At 41.2% G+C, this 26,332-nt stretch overlaps 1 protein-coding gene across 4 annotated transcripts in view; it reads right to left on the bottom strand.

Annotated features, from left to right (window-relative positions):
• LOC115577865 (glutamate--tRNA ligase-like) overlaps positions 1-26,332 on the bottom strand; it is a 96,443-nt gene that overhangs the window by 59,681 nt on the left and 10,430 nt on the right. The window contains exons 1-5 of one of the 4 annotated variants that reach the window (XM_030410749.1): positions 19,183-19,492; positions 18,750-18,812; positions 18,508-18,591; positions 18,073-18,156; positions 17,216-17,299 (exon numbers count right to left, since the gene is read on the bottom strand). In XM_030410749.1, the coding sequence (XP_030266609.1) occupies positions 17,216-17,299; positions 18,073-18,156; positions 18,508-18,591; positions 18,750-18,812; positions 19,183-19,432 (565 nt within the window). In that variant the 5' untranslated portion in view covers positions 19,433-19,492. Of the gene's footprint in view, positions 1-17,215; positions 17,300-18,072; positions 18,157-18,507; positions 18,592-18,749; positions 18,813-19,182; positions 19,493-26,332 lie in introns of those variants that run through there. The other 3 variants (XM_030410747.1, XM_030410748.1, XM_030410750.1) reach the window with 3 other exon arrangements.

Here is a 26,332-nt window from a genome sequence, read left to right as displayed (position 1 = left end):
AGGGTTTTGAGTAATCTTTAAAACTTGTGCTTGCAGCAGCCCTTTAATTTGTGGTTCAATTCCCCGGATGGCTTCCTCCTTCAGGGGGTACTGTTCTTTCCATGGAGGCCGGGCTCCGGGTCGGAGCTCAACTGTCACCGGCTGAGCTGATTTCACAAATCCAATATCAGTGCTGTGTTGTGACCACATGCTTCTTGGGACCCTCTGCATCATGTCTTCTTTAAGGCGATCCGTATCTGACATAACACTGGACATTGATTCCTGTGTCAATTGTATGGCCTGCGGCTGTCCCACTCCTTGGGCGAAGATCATAATTTTTATGAACCTGTGATCTTTACTTTCCCAGATAGCCGGGTTTTCTGTCGTTGGAACAAATGTGGCTGCTTCTGATTCTGCCATCATTTCTGCTAGGTGTTTTTGCTCATGATGTTTGGCTATCATTAGTGTCACATGTGGGATGCCTCCTTTAATGTCGTATTCTTTGTCAATATACGCATCTTTGTTTATTTTCATAGCTGCTCCTTGTGGTCCCACAATTATGCAATCCGAGCTGAGCTGAGATTGTTTTGGTTGTCGACTCAACCATTCATCCTCTTCTGGTTGTACTGCATATTTAAAGTACTTGAGTGTGCAATGATGTGGGTATTCCGGGAGTTGAGCTTCAGGTATGTTTGCCGCGAGAAATTTCCACCACAATCTGACTGGTTCCAGTAGCTCTTCGCTGAGATTTCCAATCCAAAATACAGAAGGGCCCTCTGACTCTGCTGTCAGGGATAGCTGGTGGTAGGCCTCGTATGGCACATCAATCAGACAGCCGTCTGGTGTACATCGTATTGTACAGTTTAATCTACATAAAGCATCTCTTCCCAGGAGTGCGATTGGAGTGTGTTCTGCAACCAATACGGGTATTGTAATCTTTTGATTTTTATAGCAGAGCTCAATCGGTTTTGTGGAGGGTACCAGCTGTTTCACGCCCTCAAACCCAACTGTCCGTACAAATTTGCCGGACATGGGGAGATGTGTAGCATCTTCAGGTCGGATACAGGTGAAAGCTGCTCCGCTATCCACCATCACTTTTATGGTCATGACCCCCTCGGGCACCCTCAGTCTCGCTTTGACTGTCATTTCTTACTTCCAACCTTCTGGATCCCCGATCACTTTTTTCCCTTAGCTTTCCTTTCTTTCTCCCGCTTTTGGGACTCGGGTGCATTTCTATGGTTGTTATCGCCTTACCGGATTCTATTATTCGCTCACAGTCATCCACCATTTGGTAGTTGCCCTTTTGGCATATCACAGGGAGCTGAGGGTACACATCTGCAAACTTAACCTCTTTTTCGTAGGGAGGGGGACATTTAACTGGAGCAGTATGTGAAAAGGGTGTGTTGACTTCCGCTAGCAGCTTCCCAGTAACCTCCACATGTCTCCCTAAGTCCTCCGCAAGCTTCTCTTTCTTTTCCTTCATTGTAGTGAGCCATTTCTGTCCCTCAATTTCGAACAATTCCAAAATCCCTAGCTCTGTCTGCCTCTTCTCCTTTCTTTTTTGTCCCTTTTTGCCCTTCTTCTGTTCTGCCTTATATGTGGACACAAGGACCTGCAGTGTTTTAATTACCTCGAGATTGAGGGTTCCCTCCACTGGCCAGGGTTGATCAATTTTAGGCCAGCGCTTATGCCATTTCTTTGACACTTCTGCGATTTCTTTAATAAGTGGGTTGCTTTTCTGGACCACGTCAACAGGGGTAGTTACTTTTGAAGGTCTAGCGCCCGTCTTTGGCATTGTGGACGTGTTTCTTTTACTTTCTTTTTCTAACTGAAATAATTGCGTTGTTTCCGATAGTCACTTGAATCAAATAAAATCTATGAATACTGTGTTCTTACACCCTGTAACACAACGGCCCCTTCTCAACGACCCCAAAGTCTGACTACGGAAGGTGGCTGCCTCCGTCCCTCTGTCGGCTCCGGCCTTAGGTTTTATGCCTTCTTTCTCGGGGTCACGTGACCCAGGGGCATGGACATAAGGAAAAGAAAAACACAAATGGAGCTCATTATTTCATTCATATGGAAGCGAGCTGACAGGGTTTCTTGTTCCTTATTCACATTCAAGTAACATAAGCATCGCCTGGCATCCTTCTTATTTTATTCCTCCAAATCCGGTTTTATTTCGGAGAACTCGGACATAAATTCAGCAGAGCTGTTCCTCTATATCTAAATGTGGGAGGGGGAGTATTTACACCCTCGCAGCGGCGCTGTCTGTGTCAGCGCGTTCATACACCAGCTGCTCAGCCCCCCTTCTCTGCCTCTCTCTCTGCTCCGCGGACACGCGCACTCTGAACTCCTCACATCGCAGAGAGCCTAAAGAGCTCTGGGTCGGCTCATTGTCCGTTATAAATACCCATATTATCTGCTAACAGTCACACAGGCATTTCAGATCAAAAACCCCGCCTTAAACGGAAACATTGTTAGACTCCCGACCACTATCGTCATTTATTAATTTCAATTTAATTATTTGCTCCGAGGAGGTGGTTTAGAGCAGTGATTCTTAACCATAGGGCCGCGGCCCAAGCTTGGGCCGCAAGCGCCACCTAGAGGGCCGCCAAAAACTTTCAGTTTTGCACCTGTGGGCCGCGAGGGCCGCGGGACTGCATAGGTTATCAACTTAAGACACCAGAGAAAAGCTGTTATCCATGAGACGCTCAGTTACAATGCAGCTTCCGACCACACGGTGGCGGTAATGCGTCAGTAAGTTGTTTAAGAAGCTCACAGAAAAACAGAAGACATTCAGCTTGCTGCTCACCTGTAGCCAGGGGCGTCGCACGGTGCGACTCGCACCCGTGGGAGGTGTCGGTGTTTTAACACCCACACTTTTCCCGGTGAGAGGGTTCAACACCCTCACTTTTTCTGCCGTTTATCCGCAGTTTTGCACAAACGCCTCACTACAGTCGCTCAGTTTCTTTGGCCGCTATGTATCTGCGCTCGCTGCAGCTGCCTCCTCTCCCCCTCCCACTCCTGTTGCTGCTTCAAACAAACATGACACCGGCTTTGGGACTGACCGGCTGATGATTGGCTGTTCTGCCTTAAGTCCTGCCTTTCTTGCTGTGTTAGATTTATTGTTCAGCACGTGCTGATGATGCGGGAACAAACGTAAAATACCAAATAATAGCCCGTTTATTTGTTTCAATCACTTAACAGACCAGGCGTTTATTTGGGACAGGCGTTTAATTCCCTCCTCACAAAAATCCGTGATGAAAATGTCACAAACTTCGCCAGCTTCTCTGTGAATTCTCTGGCATCCTTCTGGGCATAGACATATATACATAGACGCCTCATTGAGCGGGTTGGCCCGCTGCTGCGATACGTCAACGTCGCCGCCATATTGGAGGAGGCAGATCCGCCCCGTGAACTACTACGAGTCAATGGAGTGAACTTTATAAAGCTCCTTCTACAAAGTGCTATAAGTTAATGTGTCTCATTTACACATTCACACACATACGGATATATTCAGGAAACAGAGAGGAACCAAAAACAACGTCTGTAACGTTCTCTGAGGATTATAAATGTTAGCTAATCCTCATATGTTCAGTATACAGGTCGGCACCAAACCATTTTATAATGTTTTTATGAGTGTTTACAGCTGCTAATGTATGTTACGCTGTTACTGTGATGATACGTGACAGTTAAATATTTAATCTGTCCATAATAACCACATCCTGACATGCAAATGTGGCATCTGTGTGAATCAAAAACACCGTCATTTTATAAATGCAGTGATTTTTGACTAATAATATCATGGCGACAAAAATAAAGTCTGCAAATCAAGATGAGAAACTGCAACAGCAGTGAAGAGATACACACCATGACAAATATGGTATAAAATAACATTTCATGGTAAAAAAAAAGTGAAGTATCAGCAGGCTACTATTATAAATATGCACCATATATAGTTTTCAACATTATTATTAGTGAAATCATAGTAGTAGTATTTTCTGCATATTCTTGACTTTGAATGGGAGCAGCTGTAACGCTTGAATTTCCCATCGGGGATCAATAAAGTATTTCTGATTCTGATTCGTATATTATGCAGTCAGTTGTCCATATAAAGTTAAATTAGATTAACCAAGTTGACAGTATGGCGGACAGATGTCTCATTTGCATGTCAGGATGTGGTTATTATGGACAGATTGAATATTTAACTGTCATGTATCATCACAGTAACAGCGTTACATACATTAGCAGCTGTAAACACTCATAAAAACATTATAAAATGGTTTGGTGCCGACCTGTATACTGAACATATGAGGATTAGCTAACATTTATAATCCTCAGAGAACGTTACAGACGTTGTTTTTGGTTCCTCTCTGTTTCCTGAATATATCCGTATGTGTGTGAATGTGTAAATGAGACACATTAACTTATAGCACTTTGTAGAAGGAGCTTTATAAAGTTCACTCCATTGACTCGTATTAGTTCACGGGGCGGATCTGCCTCCTCCAATATGGCGGCGACGTCGACGTACGGTCCAGCGCTCAATGAGGCGTCTATGTATATATGTCTATGCTTCTGGGCACAACACGTGAAAAAGGCGAAGAAGAAAAACGTGCAGTGTCAGTGGTCACGTCTTCTTCCTTGATGTTTTTTCAAAATAAATTAGGCTCTGCATTGGCGGTTATTTACCCAAATATACACCTCCACCCAGCGTTTAAAGGGGACCACATGATGTGTTTTCTAATGTTTTTATGTGTTTACAGCTGCTAATGTATGTAACGCTGTCACTGTGATGATACATGACAGTTAAATATTGAATATGTCTATAATAACCACATCCTGACATGTAACTGTGATTTTTGATGGGTACTAATAATAACAATCATGACAAAAAATTAACAAAGACTGCAGATCACGATAAGAAGCTGTAACTGGCAGTGAGCTGCTTTCTTTTCTGTAAGCAGTGAAGTGATGTACTCCATGACAGAACATTATAAAATATGATAATGTATTAAATAATGTTAAACGGTGAAAAAAAATGTACAGTTGCAGTAGGCTTCTATTATAAATATGCAGTATAGTTTATTATTATTATTATTATGACTACTACTACTATTTTTCTGCATATTCTTGACTTTGAATGGGAGCTGCTGTAAATCATTTCTGTTTCTGATTCATATATTATGCAGTCAGTTGTCAATATTTTAAGTTAGATTAAATGAATCAAGACAGATGTAACATTTACATCTCAGGGTGTGGTTATTATAGACACAGATTCAATATTTAAGTCATTTATCATCACAGTAACAGTGTTACATACCAGCCTTAAACTGCTAAACTGTTGAGTTAAACTGTGGTCACTGTATGTTACTGCGTTGACGATTCAGGACCCGTGTCAAAATTAAGAAACTGTTCTGTGAAACTTTCTTCTGCCCATGCCCACAATATGTTGACAGAAGTTCATTAAAAATCTTTGTGGTTATCACGTATAATCACGTAATTGTATTATTTATTCAACTTTATTAACGTATTACGATGTTAAACTGTAAGTGGATTTTACTTATTATTGAATACAAATCAAACCAAGAGTGAGATCAATTTAACCTATATGCAGTGTTGGGGAGACTTAAACTACATGTAGTTGAACTACACAGCTTAACTACAATTTGCTGTAACTTGCTGGTAGTTAAACTACATTCATATTTTGTGCTGCGTCAAGTAATTCAACTACTTTTTGGGTAATTTTTTGTAGTTTAACCACTCAATTTACTAACTACAATTTTGGCAAATAAGACGAGTTTTCATATATATATATATATATATATATATATATAGAAATATATATATATAGAAATAAAAGATCTATATAATATACATTTTATTTTATTTTTCTTTGAAGAAGTTCAACACTGGTGTCCCAGCCAGTGCAGCATGTGAGCGGCTTTTTAGTGTTGGTAAAGATGTTTATAGTGCCAACTGGATCCGGCTGTCTGATAAAAACTTCGAGAGACTGCTCATGTGACATCTAGTTCTAGTGCCGAAGTGTTAGTGCCTCTGAAGTTCCTGTGATGTTGACCAAAAATGTCAGCTTTTGTTCTTTAAAAAATAAAACTTGAGTTGAGAGGCATATTTGTATGTGAATTTTTTGTAGGCTATTATATTTTGTTTCATATACATCATATGTTGATTTATTTAACGCTGATTTAAATGAGTATAATGAGTATAAGTAGTTGCTAAAGCTACTTTTTTTAGCAGTAGTTTTACAAACCACATTTCTCCAGAAGTAGAAATGCAGTTTGTTAAAACTACAGCCAGGCTGAACTACATGTAGTTTTACATGCTACGCTTGCAAACTAGCTTCCCCACTGCATATACAGTGTTAATATTTAATGGGCCCTGGGCCACTCTGCACTGAAAAAATTGGGCCTTAAGGTCGAAAAGGTTAAGAACCCCTGGTTTAGAGCAAATGCGCTATGATTAAACTTCAATCTCCGACGGGAAATATCCGCACTTTGCTGCATAGAAGCCTAACGAAAACGGCCTTCGGATACTCCAAAACGTCTCTATACATTTACATACCCCGTCATGTTAGTATTTTTAGCTAACTGTTACTCATTCTACTCTAATCATGCATTTAGTTTCTTTCATGCTCCTGGATCCATACAAATGCATATGTTCAAATTTAGCGTCAAATTCCTGTACCGGTACTTTGGTTTTAAACTTTTGCTTGCTCAATTCAATTAACTTCACTTTACCTCACGACTTCCCACTCTACTATGCGGGGACTGCCGTGCAGAGAGGCCAACTTCATACTCTGACCCGCTACACCGGTCAACCACATCAACAATTGTCCGTGCATCCACAAATGCGTACTTAGCGTACTCATTGAAATTCTCCACCTTGAAACAAATCGCGCATCATCCCCAGGTAATTGCATCTCCCCGCTTGATGACGACAAAGAACACCTCCTTGAATTCCTCCGATTCACATTCACCAAGGATGCATTGCCTTTAGTCACACAAATCATCTATGTGTGTTTCAATCTTATATTCGACTTGCTATCGTTTTTCACCTACTGTCTTCATCTTCTCTCTGCATATCCCCTTAGCTTTTCCTTATTGCTTCTACTCATTCTCTTTTATGTGAGTAATAGTGCTATTTGTGCATATAAATACTAACTTTACTAATAGGTACCGCTTCATACCACCAAATCTTCATTTCCTTTATTAGCCAGCCAATTTATACCACTTAATAGTTCTTCTATGTGAAATCCTTTATCTTTCACAGCTGTTCATCTCTGTTCTCATGTGACAGTGACGAGACTCAAACTGTCGCTTCTCAGTTGCAGGGCAAAAGTGTATCCCCTTAATCACATCCCATCCCTGGGGGTTAGATGGAACATCTCTCTTTAGTACATTCCCATAATTTATTTATCTATTATTATATCCGTTATACATCACGTTATCAATTACAATACTTATGCATCGTATATGATATATCCTAATAATGCGCATTTATATAGATTACTTATAATTAATTCCATGGACCAACAACCCACTTTCACATCCACTGTTAGCTGAAACTCAAACCCCACACACAGCTTCAGAGGACACAATAAGCACAATCAACACTGAACACTTAACACAACCGGGCCGGCCCCCCTTTTTTCCTTCTACTCACAAACACAAACACTTATTAAGCTGAATTTCGTCAGAGCTCGTGCACATCTACTGCAACTTGGTTTGTTGGACTCAGAGTACGGTAAACCGTCTCTAACAGCCCACCAAGTGCCACACCACATTATTATTTTAAAGTCCACGAGCGTCCCGTGGACTTGCCGAATTTTCTAATGTCACAACCCTAAGTTTGGTTTGACATAACATTTCTCTCTCATTCTAACTTTTCTTCGTGGTCTTCATCACTTTTCTTCTCTACCTGGCCAGGCTTTTCACACTCTTTTCTACTCTTTTTTGCTCTTTGAGACAACTAGCCATGCCGTTAATGATGCTGGTCGCACGCAAGTCTAACGATAGTGTAAGCTTGGGATCTGCCTGTCACTATTGCTTCGTGGCATATCCAGTACAGCCACTGCGGCCAAAGCAGTTTCTCTTTTTTTTACTCATTTATCTATTATTTTTTTTCTTCTTCTTTACCTTTATTCTCTTGTCTTTTTGCTATGCTATCCTAATTATTCTTCTCTTTTTCACTTCTCTATTTCTGTTTCTTCTTGTCTTCTTCTCTAATCTTTTTTCTTCACTTGAGACAACATATCGCATAGGAAATAATGACTAATCTCACGCATGTCTTATGAAGATGTAGGCTTGACCCCTGCCTGCCACCCTCAGCACCGTATTACCAATAAAGTCATAAATCTCTACCGCATAAGTTTCTCTTTCCCTTAATTTAGAAAATTTAGACAGACCCGTATCATCAAACTACACACCTATTGCCCGTTTTCCCCCCAATTTGGTAATTTTCAGCTTGACAGACGTTGGAAAACACACACAGTCCCGTTCAGGGCCTGAGTTTGACCCCAAGAGTGAAAATGCTCACCTTGTTTGCCGGCTGGGGTGAAAGTCAGTCTCTGGACCCCTGTCGTGTGTCCAAGTAGTCAAAAGCGATCCTGTTTGTGACGCCACCTGTGGTTTCTGGGCTTTTCTTCCTTAAGGTGTCGGCGTGCAGTTTGATCATAAAAGGAGTCTGCGGAGGCAAGGCGGGTGGAATGAAGAAGCAATCTTTATTAAAACAGAATCTAGCGCCTTGAATCCGGGTCAGAAAGCGGCCGCTTTCTGATATCACCAAATCTGTGGACAAAACAATGCCAAAAATGCTCTGCCCTCTGCTCCCTCAAAAAACCCCAGCCTTTGCTTCTTAGGAGGTTTTTCCAAGTGCCACCCCCGTTTCTTTCCCTGCACCGGCCTTTAGAGCCCCCTTTCCAGTAAACACCCACTTCTTCTAATTGGTCATTTTGGCATATTATCCAATAGACTAAAAGAGGAGTTGACCTGTTTCTCTACTCTTCTCCCCTAACTCATCTGACCTGGCTGCTGTCAACTGTAGGTCTTGTCCCCAAAATGACCCAAATGGGTTCCCCATCCCTCTACGGGAACATAAATGTTCGGTCATCTCCCACCATTTGGCAGTGGCCAACCTCAGGTTTTAGTACTTTATGATGGCCTGCCGTGTGTTAACCTTTAGCCTTCACCAGTTGAAAAACTACTTTAGGACCCCTGGAGCTGTGAGCCTCACTCTGTCTCTACTCCTCCATTCACATGAGGAGAAACAATTAGTCATCATTCAATCTACACTAAGTAAATTAAAAATCAGAATGTGTTGCCCTCGAGATACCTCAGCTGCCTCTGGGCTAATGTTACATCAATCGCTCTGGCTGCCTTGTCCGAGGTGCCTGAAAACTTAAGGCCCGCCCTACTCTGCTCTGATTGGCTAGATCTCCTTGCTTACCTTGGTTGCGTCCGAAATTCCATACTATACACTACATACTCAATATGTGTACTATCGCTCAACATACTTTTGAGTGAATAACAGTAGTATGCATCTTTTCAGACGCATTGTTTAGCGCAGATGTGACGCACTTCCTGCCGGTTGGATTGGAGATGCGTAACTGTGGTAACCCATGTCAACCTCGCCTCTACTGGCAATCTGCAATAATACTCGTGTAAAACATGTTTTATTTGGCTTTTACTTAAGTATAAGGTTTCGCTTATGATAACACACTGTTGTGGTTATAGTGTTAACTGAGTTAATTAAGGAGCTAAAGTTCATTAAACGGGTACCGTTAGAAACTTAAATTGAAGTGTTATAACGTTAGACGTTACACCAGAGCTGCATTTAAGCTGCACTTGCACAAGCTGCACTTGTTGTCCGTTGTGTCGTTGTTGTCGTCACCGCTGCATTGCATTGTGGGACATTTATGCCGGTGTAGTGTCCAGTGCTTGCATACTGTAATATTTACCGGAAATAGTATGCACCTCACGTATTATTAGGTGCATACTAAGGTTTCGGACATACTAAAAAATCTCACATACTATTTTAGCATACTCAATAGCATGTTAGTATGGAATTTCAGACGCAGCCCTTGAGTACCACTGGTGGTTGGAACTATCACTTTAAACGACTGGTTACAGTTTGGTTTTTTTAATCATCCATGCTACAGCAACGCAACATGATAAAAAAAAAAAAAACACTTCACCAAAATATTACTACGCCGGATTTCCCGCACCGTGCCGGAGGTCTTCAAGCCCTGCTCCAGACCTAGGGGTAATCTGGACAGTAGCAAAGGTTACACAGGCTAGAGAGCACTGTGTAGCCAATAATATATATATTTCTGTGGATGATATAGAGAGAGGACAAAAGTTATCGTCTTGCTCAGGCCAGTGCTCGTTTATTTCTGACACTTCAACATAAAACTCTTACATCAGCTACTTAAGCTTTCTGATTTTAAATTCATATTCCCTTCATACCAATACTAAAACATATAACAAATAGAATAACAAATACTGACATCAGACTCACAATAAACACTATAAACATTCTGCCAAAAGCAATATAAGAACACAAATATAGACATGAAATCAAAATAATCTCAATTATTTTCCACACAAACATGAATTGGCTTAATTTAAAAATATTAAAATGTACAAAAATAATATAACTCAACACATACACATTCACTATACCCTCACTCTCACATTCCTTCACATTTAACACATACATGTCATTCAAACTCATCTACCACATACACAATTGATCTTGATCTTACACTTAACTTCCGCGGTTAGCATGTGTGCCGTGACCCTGCACATGTTGGCTAGCAACTCGAAACTGAACTCGTCTGAAAATATCGTCTTTCTTCACCTTTTACTTACAACTGGCTGGCTCAAACTCTTAATACTCTTGAAAACATCATGTTCCCTGATACTTATGTCTGTAACTTACAAAACTATTATAGATATCCGAAATTCACACAGTACATATCCAACATGGCGACACCCGTCGCGATACGAAGCTTTACACTTCGGCTTTCAACACAGTGTAAACATCTCAAAAACATACAAAAACCTTTCAGGACGATTAATACAGTAGTGATATTAGATACACAACTGAGCTAAACATAGAAACACAAGTTTTATCGTACCTGTGGATGATACAGAGAGAGGACAAAAGTTATCGTCTTGCTCAGGCCAGTGCTCGTTTATTTACAGTTTTGTTTACATCAAAACTTAAAATGTGGCATTTCCAACCCACTACACTTTCCTAGACGGCTAACTCCGACTTTAGTCGAATTATGCTTCACACAGACTCAGGGTCTCTGCATGCAACTAACCATCTTCTATAACTTGGCACCACGTCACACACACACACATACTCACAGACACACACATTCCTTCAGGGTAGAGCATATCACACTCACATGTGATATCATTGTTTCTTTGTTCTGCCAGGCACACACACACACACACACACACACACACACACACACACACACACTTGTATATAGTACATGTTAGTTAGATTGTGTGTTTCCATCTTTGTGTTAAATAAAAGACCTTGAATCTTCTTGCTGTCTATTCAATATTATACAAGAGTGAATGTTGCCAACCTCTACACTGTCAAGAACTCCAAAATCCTTCAACCATTGCTAGCTGTTATGGTAAATTTGATTGTAGTTATTAAGTACAGAGTTATAAACAGTTCAGTACATTTTTATGAGACTGATTTAGTAAAATTGCTATCTTTTCCCTTCTTCAAGGGTGGCGCCCTGAGGTGATCTAATGCAAATTGGATCATACTATTTATCATAATTAATAATTATCCCAAATAATCATTAATTATTATTGATAGCCAAATTTAACCTAAATCCCCCTTTTATTTTTGTTAAACACCCCTTAACTGGGCCTTGTGTAATGCAAGGCCCAACACTGCGCAGGCGCGAGATTTCTTTTCCGGGGCCGTGAGCCGGAAGTAGAAGGGCAACGGCGGCGTCTTTCCTCCAAAATCACTGCAAGAAATAGCGCCCTTGTGCATCTAGGTTATGTAATTATCATGTACACCATATACGAAATGTACAAAGATGTACTGTAAATTCCGGACTAAAAGCCGCTAGTTTTTCCCCATGCTTTGAACCATGCGGCCTATACGACGATATGGCTTATCTATAGATTTTTATGGGCTAACGGCCCCCAGGGGGCAGGAAGCGCAGAAAAGCGCTCTTGCGAAAAGTGCAAGAGCGAGACAGAAAGGTGGAAGAGATAATGCGCTGAGGAAGACACTAGTTTGTGTTTTGAACAGTCATTTTGCACATCATGCACACACCCTCGTCATGGAAAACACAAGAAGAAATGCATATGATGCATCTTTTAAGTTAAAGGCGATCGAGCTGCTGCACGTAAGCTTGGCATCAATGAATCGATGGTGAGAGACGTTGGAGACGACAGCGTGAAGAACTGACTCAATGCAAAAGGACGACAAAAGCTTTCAGAGGTAATAAAAGCAGATGGCCCGAACTTGAAAATGTTCTTGAAGACTGGGTGAACACACAGAGAGCAGATGTGGACACCTGCGTCCTATAGTCAGGTGCGGCCTATGTACACGTTTTTTTTTTCAAATGAAAATTAGTTGGTGCGGCTTATATTCAGGTACGCTCTTTTGTCCGGAATTTACGATAGCTTTGTCTCGCTCTTCATACGCCATCTTTCTCGAATACTGAGGCAGAAGCCCTTTTCAGATAGAAAAGGCGGCACATTTGCTCCAAGGTAAGGGTGGCAATGTGCCGGCCTGTCTTTCTAAAATGGAGGCGTAAAATTCCTCCTTTTCCAAAAGCCGCCTCTGAGGCAGGCGTAAACATGTGACGTGAAGCTCGAAGTTGGGCTGTGAACGGTGACATAGAATTTGTCTTCAAAATAAGAGCTTTACATTGCACCCCACCGGAGTTTAACACTGTGTTCTTAGCGGGGGGCTTTTATTTGAAAGTAGCGACCTTAGCTTTCCGACACAACATCAAGCTAACACAACAAAACAGCTACACAGACCGAGGAGACGCTAGCATCTCCTGGATCTCAGCGGCTGTCCAGTTGTTCATCTCAATGTCCGCGGGTGAAATGAAGGACTGACTGCTGTGATCAGCTGTTTCTTGGTTTTAAAACTCCCCGGCTGTGGGTCGCACAACAGCGCAGGTCATCGACACCTCATGCAGAGGCCAGCACATTTCCGCCACGTATTTAGATAGCAGTCGAGGCGGAAAATCGGCGGACCACAACAGACCCCCAATTTGCCGCCCTCTGTCTAAAACCGCTGACCGATGCGCTAAAAGGACGGGCAAATTGGCGGCTTGGTGCTCTGTCTAAAAACGGCTAGAGTTTGTATTTCTGGTGAAGTAAAGAGGTCAGCTGGAGGTGGCTCTATTAGCACTAGTTGAAATGTGTACAGCGCAACCTATTGTACCAGGGTATGCTTCGGCCAATAATCCGATTTTCTCATGTATACTCAGACAATTGCAGTTGTCTGATTGAGTAGTCGAACTATGGCTGTAATCCGACTAAGTTGTGCATCTAAACGCACTGAGAGTTGAAGGAGAGATCAGTGAATGACGACTTGGGTATAGACCGCCTAATTTGGAAGAGTGGATGTGGTTGGTCAGAGACTGATGATGATCTGATCAGCTGGCTGTCACTACAGCTGGGGCTCATGACTTCTATGTCCTGCATGAATTTGTGCTAGGCTTCATTTATTGTGTTTTATTCGAAATAATTATAATCACCCAAATTAAAGTCCATTTAAAGTAAACCATACTATATATGACCGTTAGTTCTGCCCACAGAATATAGGTTAAGACCAAATCATCAGTTAGGCACAAGTAGTCCACTTTGTAATAGCCTGTGAAATATACACCAAAATATTCCTTCATTATGACACAGTGCTCATTGGTAATTTATCTTCGTTTATTACTCTAACAAGTACAATGTGTCGAAATCTGCTTAAAAGTGACAACTTTGAAATTGGGTGCATGCTTTAAAGGGACACTGTACTGTATACTGCAATGTTTAATATGAAAACACTATATAGTATGAATATTTGCTTAAGATCTCTAACTCCTCCTCTAACCTGAGGAGTTTTGTCTTTGCAAGAGCAATTCTGAAATATTTTGGAACTGCGGACCAGCAAGCAGCACGGCCGCCTTCACCACCACCAAACCAGGATGTTTAAGTTCAAAAATATTTTACAATTTAGAATGAACATTTTTGAGGAACACTGCATCAGTTTCATTTATTGACTTATAGAGTATCCCCATTGTTTACCTTGTATTATCATTTAATATCAGTTCAACTTGCTCGGTCAGGTCAACTTAAGATGTTTAATTTTAATTTGAGGGAGGTTTTCACAACTCTTGCCTGTTTTCCTCTTAAAATGTAATAGATTGTTGCATCTTTGTGGATCACCTAAAAAGGTTTAGAAAAAAACTGAAAACTGAAATGGCCCTGCCGACATGTTCACCACAGGATGAATTGTAAGAACTTAGCTGACCTTCTGACATTTCATCTGCAGCCATCATCAGCTCAAAATTTCAGTGAACACCACATTGATGTTGACATTTGAGACTATTTTCTACCTATTATGAATGTCTAACAACATGGTTGCTTTCACTCTAAATACCCTTGCAAAGAGCAGGTCTTAGACTGAATTGGCCATGACTCAATAACCATTGGTCCAATCATCATAAAACTCAGCAGATATCTTCAGTCCGTGTTTTGAAATAGTTCTACTGAAGCATTTTGAAACGTGAATACCAAAATGTGTACCTCGAAACCTGGTGGCCTGATTGTCAGAAAATTCTGTTGCTGTTCCTAAACTGAAACACTGCAGATATTTAGAAGGACTCTATAAAGTTTGACAGAAGCTTTTCTTTGACTCATCTTTGCCTGCAAGTGAAATTGCTAAAAAAAAATCATACACTACCTTCATTCTCTCTCTGTAAGAGCCTTATCTCCAGCCTCTTTCAATACAGTTTAAGAGGGTGAACACTGAACATCATTATTTTGTCAAATAAACAACAAGTCATTGAAGAGTAGCAAACCAAAGATTATCATCCCGACCTGTTCAAACATTAATGACACAGTCAGATGTAGTGACCTCCTTCAGGATGTTTATCAGCTGAGATCAGACGACTCATTACAGATGAGAATTTTTTTCTCTTCATTTACTGAATAAATCCAGTGTGGTTTTAAAGTCTGACTCTTGAAGAGCAACAACACAGCGTTAATTTATGTCAGCCACATTTTTCTTAACTGATATGAACAAGTCTCCCAAAACAAAAGAGTGCTGAAACATTAAGTGATAATATGAGAAAGCGTTGAGCTGCTTAACTGAAAATAGATCAGAGTGACTGTTGGTTGAGCTTTAATCCCATCAACATCTGTGACAACAGCTGTTTAAGATTTGAATGTCAATCTAAATACAACTACTGTGTGTACTGAATAATCTGGTCACTATGAGTTAAATTATGAGAACAACACAGCCAGTTTCAGTCACAATATAATTCCTTACTATGCCTATAAAAGTACAATTGGTGTCTAAGTAGTGGGTTTCACAGTTGTCCAATCATAAACTATCTTAAATTCTGTACATCCAAACTGATGAGACACATTTTTTTGCTCCTCTGCTCACAACAAGAGGATATTTCATCTGAAAGAAATGTATCGTGTTGAAGAAAAGACACAGACAGTAATGCAATGATATCTTTATGTTTTTGTTCAAATGCTCAAGAACACAAAAATAATAAGTTTAATATGTACAAGTGTTTGTTGCTCTAAACCAGGGGTCACCAACACGGTGCCCGCAGGCACCAGGTAGCCCCCAAGGACCACATGAGTAGCCCTCAGGACTGTTCTATAAATGAAAACTGAATATTGATATTATCTGTTTCCCACCTTGTTAAGTCATTGTTGTCATTAACGTGAGCAGTGTCTTCACATACATGAGTATCATTAATCATTAATAATCATATATAACTAAAGGCAAACTGAGCAAATTTGTTATTTCAGAAGAGTGTATCAAACTGGTTGCCCTTCGTATGACTCAGTACCCATGAAGTAACTCTCAGTTTCAAAAAGTTTGGTGACCCCTGCTCTAAAACTTTGTCATCCAGCCTTCATAATCATAACAAAATACAGTAATTCTGTATGTCAACATATGTATGAACTTAAGAAAAAGCAAATATTTCCACATCTTTGTCACAAATTAGTTCACTTCTCTAATCTAGTGTTTGAAATAATGTCACAAGTTCGCTAGCTGTCCATCAATGTGCATTTTGATGTAAATCAGAAAAGACGTGCAAATGAAAAAAATCATCAACATCTTCTGATCAAAAAGATTGTTGTTGTTAATCAGCTGTCATATAAAAGAGAAAGAAATGAAACATCTATCAAGAAGTACTAATACACTGCTACAGTGTGGGCAGGTGTTCATATAGCTGAAGAAAAAGGACTGTTTCCTGCTCACATGGTGAAAATCAGATGACCACTGAAGGTGGTATGATGATTTCCATTGTCAAATATCCTTGAGTTAGCCCACTGACGCATGAACACAACATCTCCGACCTCTAGAAGCAGCGTGACACCATTAGAAGAACTCTCACTACCGGACGGCTGATGTTCATATGCATTACAAATAGTCTCTCCATTCTTGACCAACCAAGCAGATGAATGATGTGAAGCATGTCCATGTCCATGTATGTGTAACTCAAAGTGGTAGGCTCCTCTCACTGGTGCAGTGAAAAAACCTGTGGGACATTTTAAACAAAGAATCAACTGCTGCAACATCTGTCAACCAGGTTGATGTCAACATAGTCATGAATTCAAATGTATTATCTATTTTTGTGACTTTGAGTACCTGTGTTTGGGTTGTAGGCGTTTCCAATGTTAGTGATGATGTGTCTGAAGACCAGAAGAGTGTGTGTGTTAAATGGTCCAAGAGTTCCAGAGCCTGAAGCCAACAGTGAAGCAGAGAAAGCCACCTGTTTGACTGAGAGAGAAACATACTTGTTTTGAAGAGACTGATGTTACAGCAACGATGAGCATGTTTCAAAATGAAGTTATCTAAAGGCACATATTATTCTCAGTATTTTTGTGCTGTCCACATCAGATAAGGTTTTACTTTAGACAAATATTATGAGAACTACATTGATTGAATATTGAATTGCTGGTTTAGTTCTCAGTCTTACCTTCTCCATCTCTCTTTAGAGCCTCCACCTGGTTTTCTGTGACATCAGTCCTGGCTTTAATGGAGATCAGCTCTGCTGTTTGTGCTGAAATTCATCAAAAAATTGGCAAAAGTGTCTCCAATGAAAACAATCTTTGATGGTGAAAGATATTCAATTATCACTCCTTTCATTGCAGTGTGTTTGTCTCTAATTTGTTGGGGAGCCACTGCCAACCTAACATTTCCCAGCAGAATACTGCATTTTAACAAGATGATCAATGTTATTCACTTTACCTCTTAGTCTTTTTAATAGTGTGGCTGATCTGTGTATGTAGGAATGTAGCTCTCAATCATTGAACCATTCTTTTTGCTAAAAATGCAACAAGGGTCAAAATCATGTATGAAATCACCTCATGGCTGATAATGCTGACAGGTAAGAAAGACAGCATCAGATCAATATAAATATCATCCTCACTGAAGTTTGAGAGTGTAAACATTGAACAACCTGACATGAAAAACAAGTTATTAAAGGAGTAACAAACAACAGATCATCAGCCTGACCTGTTCAAACATTAAGGACACAGTCAGATGTAGTGACCTCCCTCAGGTTGTTAATTGGCTGAGATGACATCAGAAACATGTTAGATGAGTAATACAGAACATTTTTCTCTCTTTGCTTCCTCAATAAATCCAACATCATAATAAAGTCTGACTTTGGAAGTGCAAGAGCTGTTGATGATCAATCATTACCAGGGCACATTGTCCTTCTCAGGGAGCCACTGCTGAGGTAGAAAGTTGTTGTTTTTTCTATCCATTGTCAAAGTGGTAGCATATTTCTGGAATGAAATATTGAGTTGCTGGTTTAGTTCTCAGTCTTACCTTCTCCATCTCTCTTTAGAGCCTCCACCTGGTTTTCTGTGACATTCGTCCTGGCTTTAATGGAGATAAGCTCTGCTGTTTGTGCTGGAGAAAAGTCACATCATGGCATGTTTGTCTGTAACCTGTGTACACATACACCTATGTTTGATAGTTACATGTATTTCATCGTGGCTGGCTTCATCAAGGTTGGCTATGGCCATCGAGCATTTAGATATTGTGTTAAAAAGTACTCAAACTGGTCAGGAGAATTGAGACATAAGCAACAGAATGAATTGTAATGTGTTTATTCAGTCTTTCAATCACCTGTTTCACAGAGAGGGAGAGCAATGTCATTGTTCTGAACTCACTGTGGAAAGAACAATCTGACCAACATGATCTGGATTTCTTCAAATAGTTCTTATAATATCACATTTCTACTTTAGTTCTCAGTCTTACCTTCTCCATCTCTCTTTAGAGCCTCCACTTGGTTTTCGGTGACATCAGACCTGGCTTTAATGGAGATCAGCCCTGCTGTTTGTGCTGGAGAAAAGTCACATCATGACATATAATGTATATAATGAAAATTTTAGCAGAAGCCAAAACAGTTAAATAACTTGTATTGTCATTTGTTTCATCAAACAGTGTTTTATTGATTGTTTGTTTTCTTGATCAGAGATATGATGTTTTCCACACAGTACCTTGAAGTTGTTGCTTTAGCTTCTCCACCTCAATCTTCTGTTCTCTCAGTTGAGCTGCTTGTACTTGAGAAATACAGTAAATGCCAGATTGTTAGCTTTTTACTGCAACATCAATATACTTGGAAAGCTTCATTGTAACAGTGACCTCAGTTTGTTGCTGTGATTGGAAAATGAATGAAACACAATAGCTTAAAAGGTGTAGAAGACAAGGATTTTTAGACTGACAACATTCTGTTGCTGTTGTTAAACTGACACACTGTGTACATTAAGAGGAATGTTATAAAGTCACCTAGGAGCTTTTCTTTGACTCATCTTTACCTGCAGGTCATACTGCAAGACCGTTCAGTGTTACAACATTATACAACAACCTCCTGTGACAAAGCAGTGGTTCTTATTGATATAACTTCCCTCACTACCTTACATACTACTGTACCTTCATTCTCTCTCTGTAAGTGCCTCATCTCCACCCTCTGTTCAGCCAACGAGGCGCTCATCTCTCTCAGCACAGCATGGATGTCTTGTGTATATCTCTGTTGTTGGTCAGCAGCATTTGTTGGTTCTCTTCTCTCAGCTCCAGTTTGATCTCCAAGTGGAATAATGTGGTTGTCAGACTCTGTTTGAAGCTTAGCCGTGCAGAGAGAGCAGATCAGCAGCAACAGAGGAAAACACATTGTCATCTCCATTCTCAAAGTGACGGTCTGTTCAGTTCTACTGTGTAGTTTCTGTGTTCATCTCAGCCTTAAATAGTGTCTGATGCTGATCAATCATTACCAGAATAGGGAACATTGTCCTGCTCAGGGAGCCACTGCCAACGTGGAACATTGTTGTTGTTGAGCAGGGAAATATTTTGTCTGCAACAGTGTTCAGGTGTGTTGTGCACGTCAAGTAGAATCCACATCAATGACATGACCTAACGTTTCTCAGCAGAGCACTATATTTGAACAAGATGATCAATGTTATTCACTTTACTTCTTAGTCCTTTTAATGTTGTGGCTGATTTGTGTATGTTGGAATGTTGTAGGCATTTCCAATGTTAGTGATGATGTGTCTGAAGACCAGAGGAGTCTGTGTGTTAAATGGTCCAGTATTTCCAGAGCCTGAAGCCAACAGTGAAGCTGAGAAAGCCACCTGTTTGACTGAGAGAGAGAGAGAGATAGTTTTTGATTTTCAAAATGAATTCCAATAAAAAAAATATGACATGATAACCAGATTAGACAGAAATATATATATATGTTAAAACGTCTCATAGAAACACAGAGTTAAATCAACAACAGAACACAGAGCTTTGATGAAACACCACTGAGACAAAAACTCATCAACATTATTCATCAGAGAGAATCTAAAATCCACTCTAACTCTGGCTTTCACCAACGACACAAACATTGACAGCAGCTCGTCACCTGACACATTCTCTATTTGATTTTTCCTGCTTTTATAAATAGCCAGTTTGGCCTGTCCCACTACAAAGTTCAACAGCTGCCACTTCTTTGCATTTTCTTTTTTGTAGCCAGCACCAAAAATGAAAGCAGTTTCAGACCAAGTCTCACTACAGTTTAAAAACACAGTTTTCAGGGCTTCAAACACAACTTCTAGTCTTCTACAGTCCAGGAAACAGTGAAAAACAGTTTCTGGTTCCTAACAGAAAGGACAATTAATGGAAACAGAAGGATTTTTCCTTGAAACAAAACTATTAACAGCCAGTGCCCCCTGCAGAATCCTTCACCTGAACTCTTCTTTAGCAGCGGTTTATAAAACAGCCTCCACACTGGTTTCCAGTCATCCTGCACCTTTAGTCTCTCTCTCCACATAGTGTCCTTCCTCCCACTCAGCTTTCTCTGATTCAAAGCTCTGACACAGGATTCATATAATGCTTTCCCATTCAACATGGACAAATTTACAGACGCAGCCATATTTCTGACCAGTAATGGTTCCGTCCAGTCCAGTTTGTTCAGTTTTAAAACCCAGTTCAGTGAACGGATCTCTTCCATCAGGAGTCTCTGTTCCAATAAAATAGTCCTGTAGTATTTCCATTTCCTCGCTAGTCAGTCTTTTAATCCATGCGTTTAAAGGAGTCATCACCTGGTTTTTTACATATCCAGTCCCTCTTGGATCGCTTTGGATCAATTCTTAAAACTTATTAGAAATTTAAAAAAAAATAAAAATCAAACATAGAGCTTGTTCTGACACTTTTTCATACCGCGACTTTCTCACGCGAGATTATGCGCGAGGTTTGGTCTGGATGTGCATTGTATTAATATGTAATGAGGCGCGCATTGATTGGCCGCAGGAAGGACAGAGCCGGAATGGGGGGCGAGCCTGCATGCACACACAGACTCCAAAACATAAACAGCCCCCTGTCATGGCGCACACACTAAATGACGAACCTTACGGAAATTCAGGCATTTGTGTACGAGCCAGAGTCGGAAACCGAACGGGAGAGTGAAGAGGCAGAGACGGTGGAAGAGACACGTTTACAGCAGGACGTCTCTGAATGGTAAATTCTTTTTTCTTACTTTTCACACTCGTGTTTTACATGTAAGACCTGAGTTTTAATGCTGGCGGTGACGATGTATGGCGTGAAAATGACAGAGAAATAAGCAGATTCGGCGTGCTCACTCTGGCTGAGGATGGCTGTGAGCCGATGCATATGCAAGTAGCCTCCTGTGGTAATGTCACCACAGGAGCAGAGTCAAAATCTCGTGCTTTAGGAACGCGCACTACTGTGCGCTATTCCTGTTCAGAAAAAGAGCCAAAGCGAAAAAAATAAGCCACTTTCAAACTCCAGCTTTTCAGGCAAGTTTCAACAGAGGTCCAACACCAATATGCATGATTTAACGAGAGAAATTGCGATTTCCGGGTGATGACTCCTTTAAAATGTCTCTAGTGTGACGACTTGAACTGAGACCCAGTAGAGATGCCACTGCCTCTGTGTTGTGAAATCCTGGACCTGCAGTATCCACTAGGGCTGCACAAAAAATCGTTAAAAAAATCGCGATCTCGATTCACACATACACGTGATCTCATTTCCACACATAGCGATTCTGAAGCAATTTTTATATCTCGGGCTGGATCACAAACAAATGCTCCTATTTTCCTCCCGGATTTTTTGAAGCGCCCCCAAACGCAGCACTTGATTCAGTGGAGGAAGCCCGCCTGCAGTTGAATGTTTGGAAGGAGTGAGTGAGAAGCCGTTTTTAGACAGGGCAGCAAGCCGCCAATCTGCCCGTCCTTTTGCCGGCTAGGTCCGCGGTTTTAGATAAAGGGGTTCATTCGCACCGCGCCAGACGCTCCATTCGCGCCGCCGCCGCCTGAATCGCGTGTCATCGCGCCATTTACATTGATTTTCAATGTAGAGTTGCTGCTCCATTCGCGTCTATCGCGTTCGGTCTGAACGCCCCTTTAGAAAGCGACCACAGCAGCTATCACATATCACCTAGCCAAGGATACGGCCCTAATAAACACTGTACAACATGAGGGATTAATGAGGGATTAATAAAGGATGCCCTATCATCTTGGAGACTAATTTTTTTTTTTTTTTTTACTTTTGTAAAAATAATTTCTCATCAATGATAGAACTTCAACAAAACAAAAAAAAACATTGCTTTGGCATAGACAATGTTTTTTTTTTGTTTTGTTCAAGTTCAAAAATCGTGATTCACATTTTTTCCAGAATCGTGCAGCCCTAGTATCCACTATGTGTTTCAGCTTCACTGACCCGGCTGAACATGACCGCTGTGTGAGAGCAGGTCTGCTGGCGTCTTGAACATCCAGCCGGGCCCCGTGGATCAGAGGCTCTTCCAGGAGCCAAAACAGTGAAGCTGCAGGTTCCAGTCTTTTCCATTTAAAAAGAGTCCAGGCTCTAAACAGTCCCTGATAAAATGGAGGCAAGTCACAAAAATGGATAAAACCACAGTCCCTTAAAAACAAAGACGCATCCAAACCCAAACATGCTACTCCCCTTGATATGGTGCTCATTATTGGTTTCCAGACCACATCATCATTTTCTGTGATGTAACGTTGAATAAACTGTAAACTGAAAGCTGCTGCTCTGCTCTCCAGGTGCAATAACCCCTGCCCCCCTCTTCCTTTGGCAGGTAGAGCATGCTCTGGGAAAACTCAGTGCAAGTTATCCAAAAAAAAATTAATAATGACATACTGCACTTTTGTAACAGACCAAAAGGGAGTTCCATACATTATAACTTATGCCAGAGACTTGATGCTGCCAAGTTATTAATAATCATTCAGGACTCTTCCTCTGTAAGACATGTGGTAACAGCCACTTCCACTTGGCCAACGTCCCCTCCACCTTCTCCACCACTCCCTCCCAGTTCTTCTTTATGTTATGTTCATCTCCTAGATGGACTCCCAGGTACTTTAGGCCTCCCCTCCTCCAGCTTAACCCTCCTGGCAGCTGAGGGAGACCCGCAGACCAACTCCCAACTGCTAAGCCCTCGCTCTTTGCCCAGTTAACTTTGGCAGCTGATATTTTACCAAAGTCTTCAACAATGCTTCCTAAAACCTTCACATCTTTCTGGTTCCTTACAATAACAATAATATCATCTGCATATGTAGAATGTGTATTAGAATCAGATAAAAACAGACCATCAATAAAAGAACGAATATTGTGCAACATGGGTTCAATAGAAAGTGCGTAGAGCATACTGGACATCGAGCAGCCCTGTCTTATACCCCGGGTCACTTTAAAAGATTTACACAAACCACCATTCATTTTCAGTAAACTCTCAATGTCGTCGCACAGAACCTTAATTTTGGCAATTAGTCCAGAGCTGAGGCCGAACCTTTGTTATACTTTCCAAAGGTAACGGTTTGGTTCCAGTGGATGACTTGGTCCATCACCTTCTTCAGTCTATTAGCCAGAACAGTTTGCAGAGCAGAGAGACTGGCCTCCAGTTCTTTATATCCTGCAGGTCACCTTTTAGTGGTAACAGAGTCAGCACTGCTGTCCTACAGCTCTGCGGCAGAGACGAGTCATTAAAGCTCTCAGTGAAGGCTTCTAAAACATCTTCTCTCAGCTCATTCCAAAAAGCTTTGAAAAACTCGCTGTGTACACTTCCTCTGCAGTCAGAGGACCCTCCAACTTCTTGTTGGTCTCCCACTGCAGAGGGAGTTAAAGGCCCCCTCATCCTCGGTGTACTAACTGTCATACAGATGGGAGTAAAAGTCCACAGCTCTCTGCCGGATCCCACCGGCTTCAGTCAGCATCTGTACTGAAGTCGAGCGCAAAGCGTGGATGAACCTCCTCTGCCCGTTCTTCTTCTCCAGGCTGAAAAAACCTTTGACGGTGACCAGCGCTCTGAAAGAGAGACCGGACCAGCGCCGCCTGTGCTTTAGAGCCCAGCAGGTCTGCCAGTACGACCTTTTTGGATTTGAGGTCTTCAAAGCAGCCTCGATTTCCTGTGGACTCTGCAGAACTCTGCAGTTCCACTTTTTCAATCTCCAGATCCCTCATAGATTTGGTAATGTTCCGAGAGACATTGAGAGTGTAGTGTTGACAAAGCCTTCCAGACACCTTCCAACAATCCCACCACTGCTTCAACGATGTAAAAACTTATTTCCTAGCTTTAAAAACTTTCCAAAAAAATATAAAGGTTTCTCTAAACTGTACATCTAGTTACAAAGCAGTGTTAAAGTGCCAATATGCAGACTTGTGTTTTACATTTGCAATAAAACATTACAAGACACCATGGATTGATGTGTAAACCCTACAGGCAGTATTCTGCACCCTTTAAAAATACTAAAATGATGCTTAAAACGATAAAATCTGTCTAATCTGGCCATAGAAAAATAATTCTCTCTGTGTTGGACCCAAGTGTACTGTCTGTGTTGTCGTGCTTTTCTCTCCATACATCAGTTAACTTGTGAGCCTCCACCAGCTGTTTCATGGCACGTTTTGAAGCAGCATGAGGTTCAATGTGATTTCTGTCCATCTGATTGTTCTCTGTGCTGTTTAAATCCCCTCCTAAAAATAGAAACTCTTCAGGCCCGCACTAACTTAAAACCACACTGAGTTCATTTAGAAACTGAACTCTGTCAGGTCCTGTATTGGGAGCGTATACATTTATAAACACATTAGTAAAAAGCTCATATTTGGCTCTGACCACCATTAGTCCGCCCTGCATTACTTCCTCCACCACATGAGACTTTGGCAGAAAGTTTTTGGAGAAGAGGAGCACCACTCCACTGATTCTGCTCAAATGACTTAAAACAACCTCCCCATCCCATTCCCTCCTCCAGTCAGTCTCATTTAAAGTGTCACTGTGCGTCTCCTGAACCAACATCACATTGATGCTCTTCAGTTTAACAAGTTCAAACAGACTGGCTCTCTTCTTCACATCTCTAGCTCCATTTAAGTTGAGTGTGGAGATTGTGAAATCACTCATGATCTCTGATGTGAGAAGTAACACACAAGATAACACAGACAGCAGACAGACTGTCTTCCTTGGCTTCTGAGTCCTCATCATCATAAAGTTCTGTTTGAGTTCTGGACTATTTTCTTCAGACTGTAAATCTCCTGGTCAGAATAACCTCCCTTTCCTCTGCTTCTCATCTGTGATCTGGCAGAAAGAAAAACAAGTCTTTGTCTGCAAAATAATCTTCAACTTTAACTTTTTTCATGTGTTTTGTTGTTTGCAGGAACTTTTTTATCTGTTCCACTTCATTATGTTTTTCCTGCTGCTGTGATTCAGCAGACAGTTGTGAGTCAATCTGAGGCTGGCTGTCTTCAGCACAGACCTCTTCCTCCTCCTCCTCTTCCTCCATACCAGACTCAGACTCTGGCTGCTCCTCCTACTGACCCTCCCTGCTCCTGGTTACTGGTCCTTCTTTGGCCTGAGAACCACTGTTGTCATTCACTTGTTGTCTTTTGAGAACAGGGACTTTAAACACTGTATCTTCCTCCACCATCAGGTCTTCATCACTGTCCCTCACTGTGTCCTGTGCTGCTCTGTCTGCACTGTTCAACACAGTCTGCTCTCCTTCTGCTTTCTTACTGTTTGTACTGATCTCATCCTCTTTCTGACTGACAGCTGCTTCACTCTGTTTATCTTTTCCAGCCTCACTGTTTTCCTGTCTCTGCTGTGTCTTTTTTGTCCCCTCACCATCTTTAGTCTGTCTCTGTGTGTCTCCCTCTGTGTTTTATCATTAGAGGAAGCTTTCTTCAGAGTCCCAGAGGTCACAACAATACACATCATCACTGATGTATTGAGAGGAGACACTGATACAAACGTATCGTTAACAACAGTGCCGGTCTCGTTCGCTTTGTTTACTTTTTCAATATCATCCACAAACAAAATAAAATCCACAAAAGCAGATTTAATGCTGCCGTGACCCACAACTTCTCCCACTGCCAGACTGCAGCCCTCCACTGAACAAGGGAAACCAAGAGAGAATTAAATCCATGTTTTCTGTTGAGTTTGGTAAACTCTGTACCGGCATTAAGCACGCCGACCAGCAAAACCTGGCAGACCTCAAAAACCACGCACAAATCCCCTAAAACCACTTTTTACACACACCAACACAATAAACACCAAATACACCTACAAGATAAAGAAAACGCTCTCACA

This window comes from Sparus aurata, unplaced genomic scaffold (assembly GCF_900880675.1).
Source record: "Sparus aurata unplaced genomic scaffold, fSpaAur1.1, whole genome shotgun sequence".
NCBI lineage: Eukaryota > Metazoa > Chordata > Actinopteri > Spariformes > Sparidae > Sparus > Sparus aurata.
Note: the sequence above shows the minus strand (reverse complement) of the source record. Positions and strands in the feature narration are given on the sequence as shown.